At 46.5% G+C, this 9,492-nt stretch overlaps 1 protein-coding gene across 2 annotated transcripts; it reads right to left on the bottom strand.

The window, feature by feature from the left end:
- Nucleotides 1-773: 773 nt before the first annotated feature.
- LOC119337974 (PHD finger protein rhinoceros-like) lies at nt 774-6,854 on the bottom strand. Of its 2 annotated transcripts, XM_037610264.1 has the most exons (6): nt 5,857-6,854; nt 4,224-4,842; nt 3,867-4,127; nt 3,362-3,640; nt 2,742-2,833; nt 774-1,796 (listed from the first exon to the last, which is right to left on the bottom strand). In XM_037610264.1, exons 2-6 carry the CDS (start codon nt 4,815-4,817, stop codon nt 917-919), a joined length of 2,106 nt encoding a protein of 701 aa, XP_037466161.1. In that variant the 5' UTR covers nt 4,818-4,842; nt 5,857-6,854; the 3' UTR covers nt 774-916. The 2 variants fall into 2 exon arrangements, with proteins under 2 accessions (XP_037466161.1, XP_037466159.1); XM_037610262.1 differs by having other exon boundaries at nt 3,867-4,842; nt 5,857-6,853.
- Nucleotides 6,855-9,492: the final 2,638 nt, after the last annotated feature.

Consider the following 9,492-nt stretch of genomic DNA (forward strand, 5'->3'; position numbering starts at 1 on the left):
CAACCAAATCGGTCAGGTCAGCTCATTCATAAATTACATAAGAATCTTTACGTTAGCAAAGCTCTTTTTCAACTAGATAGATCTTTCAACTAATTCATGCAGTTTTTTTCAAGGATTTTGTTCATCGCTGGACCTTAATAAAAATATATTTAAAACCCGACTTGCTTAGGCACTAGGACTAAAATACAGGGGTGCTAGTGCTGCAATCCATACGGTAGATTTTAAAATGTGTTTCTCAATTTTTTGAGAAACTATTTTTTTTGAATTACTCTTATATATAAATTAAGTAAACATCTTTTGCTAGGCGAACCAATCCGTGGTTCGATGGTTAGGAGGACAGTGGTATCCCAACCCGTCAGGGTTCAATTCCTAGTGCTCACATTTTTCTTAATTTATTTTAGGATTTCGGAAATGCACGTTCAGTGGGATGAGACATTTCCATCAACAACGAGGCGCCTGCGCTGACTTTGTCAATCTCAAGATTATATGTCAGCTCATTCTCTCGGAGGTGCTTATAGAGGTAGTGTGTGTTTGTAGGGATGAGTGTACGTGTGTATATATGAGCGCCTGTGTCTTATTGTGTTCTAGAAAACATGTTTTTTTTAGAACAATTTCAAAAATATCTAGATTTCTGAGATCGAGCAAGCCACTATTTTCATGACACAAACGTTCATCTGCCTTCACGAATTAAAAAACACCTTGCCATTTACCACCACTTTCTCCACTTTTTTTCTCTTATGTACTTTAAAAACAAAAAGGCAAAGATATAAAAAAATCGCAATAAATGGGCCAGATATTTTTCTTTGCGAAAAAGTGGGTCACACTTCTTGCCCCAACGAAAAATAACTAAGCTTCCAAAAGGCCCGGCCCAACGAAACCTCCTTAGTGTGCCACCACGAAATGTACACAGCCCAGGTCACCCCTTCCTCCCGTTTGCCGCCGGCGACGTCTCGCCGAGCACGGCGGCGGCCGAGTCGACGTTGGTGAGGAGGTACTCGTAGATCTTCTTCCTCAGCCGTTCTATCGTCTGCTCGGGCACACCGTTGTATGCAGTGGCGGGCGCTGCGGCGCCGACCTCCTCGTCGCCCGCGTCGTGGGGCGGAGGTTCCACCGGGGGCGGCTTCCCGATCTCGCTGAGCCAGTCGTTGACGCGCTTCAGCTGCGGGAGCATCCTGGCCGCACGGTCGCGGTCCCATGGCGCAGCTGCCGCCACGTCGGCGTCAAGGAACCGCTCTACGAACTCCAGGAACCACCTCCTTGCCTCCTCATCGAGCCGCCTCGCGAGCTCGCCCCTCTCCTCCGCGCCGCCTCCCCTCTCCCACTCCGGCGGAGGGGCGGCCATGGCCGCCGCCGCCGCCACGACATGGACCGGCCTCCCCTTCCCCTTCGCGGGCGACAGCCGCGACTTCGCTGGTGGCGATGCCTTCGTGGTCGCGGCCGGCTTCACCGACTCGTCGACGAGCACGACGGCCAGCGGCGAGGACGTGTTGGCGGGGGCCGGCCTGAGGTTGTAGAGGGAGAAGGCGGAGAGGTCAGTGGCGAGACCGGCGCCCACCCAGGATGCTGCGCGGCGGCGGCGCTCCGCTGCAACGGCAAGGGATTCCTCGTCAATGCTCGCGGCTTCGCCTGCTGTTGACTGGTCCGGTGAAGTCACTGTAGAGGTCGCTGCGGCAGCCTTGGCAAGCGAGTCAGCGACGACGGTGGCACGCGACATGGCTGAGTGCAGAGCGAGGAACTGCTCCACGGCAAGCTGCGGGTTCTGCTCCTCTGCCGTCGAGCTCACCTCGGCATACGAGCTGCTCAGACCAACAAACAACAGTGAAGGTAATTAAGTTCTTACTGCATCAATGTACTCCTACTAGTTCACATTTTGATGAATTGTAATGTTGGTGTTACTGTAAAACTCTTACGTGAGCAGAGCTGGAGGTAAAAGAAAATACAATGCATTTGCTTTTATAACAATTAATATTTTTAGAGGACACATTAGAGCGGCAAGTACAAGTAGGATGTACTTCTGAACAAGAATCAGCACACACACTGTGTGAAGATGAACACTGGCACAACCTTGGCTTTCTGCGACAAGAACATGTGGAATGTAAGCTCCAAACATGTGCAGAAATAATCACTAGTCCGTGTATGGGTCAAAAGGAGAGGGAGCCAGCCAAGATGGTTGATGGCATCATTGCCACATCCAAGCCAGCTAGTGCCAAGACATTTGCAACGTGTGAATTATTTTCGGAACCATGTGAGGTGTACCTCAGACAGATGTGGAGTATCAACTATCAAGGCTGTCAACGGTTAGAAGCCATGTGAAATTTGGATGCTATCTATAAAACTGTTTCATGTTGCATTCTCAAAGCATAACTTAAGGAGTAATACAGTAATTAGTAAAGTTGGATATAATTGCATATGGTGATTGTACATTGTACTGGAAGAATTCATTTCTTGATTTTTAAGCAAGTCTTGTTCAGTACATCTAAGGACTTTCTAACATCTTGTCGATATCGACTCAATAAGAGCTAACATAGTTGCCAGCCTATAAACTAAAGATGCATTTGAAAATAAGAAGTATCGAGGTACTGTCAGAGAAAGAGGAATAGAACAGCTAGCAAAAGATGGGCTATTCAAGGTCATTGAATATTAGACTCTTGAAGGCAATGGACACAGCAATGTCATGAATTGTTGTTAATTATATATGTCCTCACTAAAAATAAACTATGTAGCGAGAGGATAAAAATTACCTTAAACATCGAAGTAAGCTCTCTGCAGCAGAAGCTTCTTGCATGGCTTCAACCGCAGCCATTTGTGCGGCATCCCTGTATTTGAGAAGCTCCTGTAACAAAATATAGTAAAATCATGAAGAACAAGTACGTAACATAAAGCATTTAACCACCACATGCCAAACTGTTATCTTATCACCCCCTTGGCAAAAAATGGTACTCCCTCCATTCACAAATAGTATAAGATGTTTTAGATATTTCAATATGGACTACATACGAACTGAAATGAGTGAACAAACACACTAAAACATGTCAATATACATCCAATTCAGAAAAAAGTTAAAATATCTTATATTTGTGAATGAAGGGAGTACATTGCTAGCAGGCAGTTCCATATTTGCATCATTCCATGGCTTAAATGAAATGAAAATATTTACAGCAACAGCAAGATAAGACCTCGGTTTGTAAATAGAAAAAGAAGCGAATATATTCGTATATCCACACATCAGTTGAAAAACGTTGATTGTGGATTTATTTATTCAGTAGATAGCCATAAAAAAACAGTATGCTCAAGGTGCAGAAAGTTAGAAATGCTAGACGAGTATTAACAGTTAGTGATCATGTGAATGAGCTATCCGTACCTTTCCTAATTTAGCAAGTGAAGGAGGAAGTGCCGTCCATGAAGTGCTCGCGTCCGTCAACTTTTTGCTATTTGCAGCAATCTTCACTAAATTTGTAATGTTGGTGTTACTTAAAACCCCAGATGTCCTTCTTATAGGAGAAAGATGCTTATTCACCGGTCGGTCAGAATCATCTGATGGAGCACTTGCTGTGCTCTTCCTTGGAGGAGTCAGAATCTTAGTATCATCCTTGTGTGAGGGCTTCTCATCTGCTGGTGGTGGCGGTCTTCGTCTAGGAGTCTGTCACAAAACAACTAATAGTGCTTAGTCATTCTGAATACTGCATGGAGATGGGCACTAAAATGAATAATGGCAAGTTCAAGCATTGGTGTGACCTAAACCATTCTTAGAAGGTGACCAAGATGTTCAGAAGATAGTTTCCTAGATCCTCTATCACTAGAACACTAGGCACAAATTGAACGTGACACGCATTTACCAATATAAACGACAAGCATAGTCAGCATACCGATGTGCTTCTAATCTCAGACTTCCTGTCAGCTTTGGCTCCCTTTGAATCTGAATTGGCCTTGACGTTTGCATCTGCCTTCCCTTCCCAGCTTCTTCTCAACGACTTTGGTCCCGATTCAAGACTTAACAGAGTGTTACTAAGGGAGTTGCCTGCAGAAGACTTCCTCCCTGCTGTAGTAACCTTCAACACAGAAGCTGCTTTTTCTAACAAGGATAACTTTGATGGTGATGACTTGTCTGCTCCTTTCACTTTTGTTCTCTGCTTCATGTCATTTGAGAATCTTTCAAATGATGCAGGTAGAGAATGTACGCTGGTAGGCGATGAAGGTGTCGACCTAGGATTGTTTGACTTCACCTTTGACGTAACCACTTCCTTCTTGTCGAAAAGGCTGGCGAGCGCTTGCTTCGAAAGCGAAGAATTCGACTTGGTCAGCTGCGGTTTCTTGCTTTCGGCCCCGTTGTTTTTCACAGAAGCATTTAGTTTCTCTAACTTGCTTTGCTCTTTCTCCAGTGACAAGGCCCCTGCATCCTTGGAACCATTGGCGGGTGGCTGTGCCTTCTTTTCGCCAAGAAACTTGGAGGAACTAGTCATGACAAGGTCTTCGGGAGTGCCGACACACGCATGTCGGCCTGGAACCGGCCTGACCCCCCTCAAGATAGGCACCGGGGTGGCGGCCTCAAGACGGTCTACATGGATGAACTGCCCCAGCTGAATTGTGTCGCTCAATATGAGGTCATGCTGGTCCTCCGGCAGGGAAACATAGGTGGCGTGCGAGGAATCAGACACCTTGAGGTAGAACCCCTGGTTGGTGAAGAGATCGCTGCCAGCAAGCGCCGGAACAATGCTGACGACCTGAAGAAGGGACGACCGGTGCTCGCCCGCGACTTTGACGTCGCTGTTCATGTGCTGAAGGAGCTTGAGGAGGACCCCGGGCACAAGCGAAGCCATTGCCGTAGCTCCCAAAGCACATCAGCTGCACATTATTCAGCACAATTCAGAAACGGCGATCATTGTATTGAGGAAAAAAAACATGGATGACTGGAGAGAAGTGGGACTGAAAAGCGAGCAAATGGTGATTAGTCACTGGTAGACAACCTGGGCTATATATCCTACCAAAAGGGAAAGAAGGATCTCTCCAACTACCAAATGCAATAAAGGTTCCAGCTTTGTAGATGGCTTAATCCAAACTACTAGTACTAACAATTGTGTACTGCAAATCCTTTATAGGCTCACAATGAACACACAAGTACTGTACCCAGTGGCCAGTAGAAAACACAGAAAGGATAGTGTAGTACAGTATAAAACCATGCAGTGCCGTTTGCTGAACCAGGAAAGCACAGAGCAATTCAAGTTAGGGGGAAATGGGAAGATTGGTGTACCTATACCTACCCACCCAACATTGCTAGTACTAGTACTGGTTGAAAGGAAGTAAAGCAACACATAAATGGCAGCAGCTGTTGCTGCAAGGGGTGAGGGCTGGAGGGAGAGTAGGGACGGTGGTGTTTTAAGGAAGGGGTTTGATTGATTGATTGATTCAGTGGCAGTGGGAAGATAAACAGGAGCATAAATGAGCAGATCCAGCAACACAGTCAAAGCGGCCCTATCTCCCATCCCATTCCCAGCCCAGAAGTGCATATAAACAAACAGAGGTAAAAAGGAGAGGGTGAAGCAGCGAATCTTGAGCAGAACAAGTGGTTATGTTGAGACTTGGCAGCCAGTGATGGAGCTGCATAGGAGTAATAGCACATGGCAAATGCTGTGTGATGTGATGTCCCAGAATCGAGATAAAGAGAAGCGGTCTCTCTCTCTCTACAGCTTGCTAGGCAATCACCCATAAGCAAATCTTTGAGGGGAGGAAGAAGTGAAAAAAAGCAAAGATGGAAGCAAAACAAGAAGATGATATACTACTACATAAATAAATCCTGCTTTGGAGAAGAATAGAAAGAAAGAGGCGAGGAAGAGGAAAGGAAGACATGTTGACACGCACCTCTTGAGCGAAGCCTGGTGAATCCCGCGAGGCCGTGAGGCACAGGTGACAGGACTCCCTTCTCCTTTCCTCCCAGCTCTTCTTCCAGTGAAGAGGAAGAAGGGAGGATGGGTGTATGTGGGGAAGAAGAAGGCGCGGCGGAGAAGACGACTGATTCCTCTCGTGCCTGCGGTCCTCCCTCCTATGGCTATGGAATAGAGGAGCGAGGGAGGCGGCCTGCTCTGATCAGGGAAGCCCGCTCGCTCGCTCGGCTTGTCACATCCAAGAATCCCTGCCCGTTGGCCCTCGCGCGCGGCTGTGCCAAGAGAGGAAATGGCGCTTCTGCCTCTCTTTCTCTCTCTCTCTCTCTCTCTCTCTCTCTCTCTAAAATGTGAGGGGGAGGGGAGAGAAGGTGGCGACTTCTTGGAGCTGAGCCTGAGCGCACGCGGGCAGCGAGCAGTAGCAGCAGCGGAGCAGCGGCAGCAGGCACAGAGAAAGAGGGAGCAATACTGTGGCTGGCGTGCAAAAGCGCTGTGTGTCTAGGAGATCGTATCGTACCCATGCTGGGACCGGGGAGTCAGTGGGCGTGGTTAAGGTGGGGCGTCGCTTTCCTTTCCATGGGATGGGGCAAACCGAGTTCCCAGGACAAGCTCTACGTGCATGGGTAAAAATATTTTCCGTTTGTTACGACACCAGCGGCTCGACAAACTTTCACGCGCTTTTCATGAGATGTGTGAATTAGTACGAGCAGCGTGAGACATTACAAGAAGGCGCACGCGCATGCGGAGCATGGAGGCAACGCTACTCCCCAACAAGTCTTTCAAGAGCTCTATTTGTTCCACTTCCTTGGACAATGTAAGACAATTTTCTCCCTCCATCCAAAAATACTTGTCGGAAATTGATCGAAATGGATGTATCTAAAACTAAATATGTCTAGATACATTCATTTCTCCGACGAGTATTTTCGAACGGAGGGAGTACTACTTAGTAGCTCAGTACAAGTACGCGTGCTAGCGGCAGCTAAAATTGGTTTGGTCAACGGCTCAACGGCGTCTGAACAACCCAACTTGATTGGATTCATTGCCGACACTTTACACTGGTTTGACTTTAGAAACCAAACCACCAATCCACTATTAGCACCGTACTTCTAAACGTACAAACGCATTGACTCTGACTGTGAGTGCGCATGCCCTTCATTATCCATGTTATAGGAAAAACAAAATCCGTCATTTTTAACGGATCAGGAATATTTCTGTAGATTCTGCACAGCTGCATAATCCAAGGCATGATACAGAAGACGGACAGAGTTGCCCCCATGCATCTGCATTTTGGTCAGCGTTGGGAATAATAATGCAGTCGCTGCCTCGATGATAGTACTAGCTGATAGGGATCTCGTAACCACTGTATAATATGCATGCGCATATGCACTGCCGGTTGGTAAACCAGTTGCCAGACTATTTTTATGCATGTCTGTGTGTGCATCGTCCAAACCACAGCTAAAATCCATGCATGCTCATGTGTTGGATAACAGTTCAAACTTACTAGTAGTACTAACTCACTGACTAAATGTTTACAGTACTGGCTTACTTGAAAAGTAAGGAACAAACTCCACTTTTCCCCTCGTAGTTGGAAATGAAAACGTGTGATACTGAACCCAAGTGCTCGAAGAAACAAAAAGGTGGCCTTGGTTGAATTAGCTCCCACAGCGCACCAGTAGTAGTTCTTGTACTGGTACTGGTAGTTCCCAGGACAAGCTGCTGGACATACTACTACGTGTACGTGAATTAGTTCTTGTACTGGTCAGTATTCCATTCCATTAATCTAATCTAGGGATTTGCTAAATCTGCAAGGCAACACTGACTCTCCAAATTTGCTTACATGTAGCACGTCGGTTTATCTAATTAAGTGCCTGATGATTGATTCAAATGTGCAATACCTAATCACGATGATCCTCCAGAGCTAATTACCACGTATAGACATTTTTTTTTGCGGGGGGTATAGGCAAAATTGCATACAAGAGCATGCACCACAATAGAACCCTGGACAGAGAAAGTTAATCACCGCATGTGTGCAGGAAACATTATGGTCCATGCAGATGCAGGTACCAATGGCGGGGAGGATGATATATTGAGACGTGGCAAGCCAAGTAATAATAAACGTGGAGTCAGATGAGATGTGCTCACTGTCAACTGGCCGAAACCGATGCATGCATGCAGATGCAGATGCAGGTGCAGGTGCATCCAGATCATCACACAGGTGAGCATGTGCTTTGTCTCAGCCTCCGCTCGCCTATTCCTCATCTCAATAAAAACCAATTTATTCTTGGAAGCATTTTCCTGTAATAAATCCTATCTTGTACTAGTACTAGTAGTACCATTGCGTTTCTTTTTCTTGGAACAGCGGTGTGTGTTCATACATACGCATGTGGCAGCTTGCACAGGATGTCGGCGCCAACGTGGGCAGACCAGAAGAGCTTCATGGCCGTCCCATCTCACAGGATGACAAATCAGCATCACCTTGCTGGAGACAACGGTGCCCAGATTTATCTGATCTGTGGGAATAGTTTCTTCACTTGTGTCATGGCAACCGAGGCCAATGGAAGGAATCACTCGGTGATTACCACTACAAAATTATCGTGATTATCACGGAGTACGAAATTCCTACAACTACAAGCGAGCTGCACGCACGGATCTGTGTACCAGTAGATCTTACGAAATTCCTGCGTCGGCCCCATGTACGAAATTCCTGGGCACACTCATCACTGGATTTAGATCGCGCTACACGGCTATACATCTCACATGTGTGTGGGGGCATATGGTTTCTTCCCGGTGACCACAGTGTCATCTGTAAACATATGGGTCATGCAGAGTTGCAGACAGAGTAGCCCAATCTTTTCCGTCCCATGATGCATGGCCGCATGATAACTGTTCCTGCTGCGGCTTTCCGTTTTTTTCTGTCTGAACGTGAAATGCAGAGGCGCAGATGTACCTGTACCGCTATATTCCCTCTTTGAACTTATTGTCTTCACACGAAATAAGTACTTCTGTTGGTCGCCAAATCCTTTTTAGAGGTGGCTGTATCCTGGCAAGTGTACAGGACAGCCGGGGCAGTAGGAGCTCCGTGATAAGCCTGGTGAATTTTGGCATGGAACAGTTCTTCCCAATAGTATTTCCTCCGGTACTTTTTACTCTGGGTAATAGATTTGTGTCAAATCAAACTTTACAAAGTTTGATCAAATTTATGTTGAAAAGTATCAACATCTACAATACCAAATATATATACGGATGCGCTAAAACTCAGCCGACTGAATTTTAAGGAAGTCTTAGTCGAGTCCTTCATCGTCAGATTTTTTGTACTAAAATTCGCGCTGGAATTTTTTAGAAAATTTACAGGGGTGGAGTTTATGATCTAAGTGCATTTCTAACCAATCCCCTAAAAGGCCATAAGGGAGTAAAATCTTCAGTTTACTCCCTTACGGCGGGCGTAGCCGATCCCCTAAAACCATTAAGGGAGTAAAAATTTACTCCAACTCCTTGTTTACCTAAATATACTTCAACTTTGGGCAACCGAGTAAAACTCACTCTCCCCCTCCCGCGCCGCACTGCCTCCCGCCCCCGCCCCCTCCACCCCACCCACCCACCCCCCGCCGCCGCCATC

This window comes from Triticum dicoccoides, chromosome 7B, assembly GCF_002162155.2.
Source record: "Triticum dicoccoides isolate Atlit2015 ecotype Zavitan chromosome 7B, WEW_v2.0, whole genome shotgun sequence".
Classification (NCBI taxonomy): Eukaryota; Viridiplantae; Streptophyta; class Magnoliopsida; order Poales; family Poaceae; genus Triticum; species Triticum dicoccoides.

Coding starts and splice junctions, on each gene's coding strand:
- LOC119337974 (XM_037610262.1), bottom strand. CDS start 4,817: ATGGCTTCGCTTGTGCCCGGGGTCCTCCTCAAGCTCCTTCAGCACATG. Junction 2,834..3,361: donor CACTTGCTAAATTAGGAAAG/GTACGGATAGCT, acceptor ATTTTGTTACAG/GAGCTTCTCAAATACAGGGA. Junction 1,797..2,741: donor AGCTTACTTCGATGTTTAAG/GTAATTTTTATC, acceptor TGGTCTGAGCAG/CTCGTATGCCGAGGTGAGCT.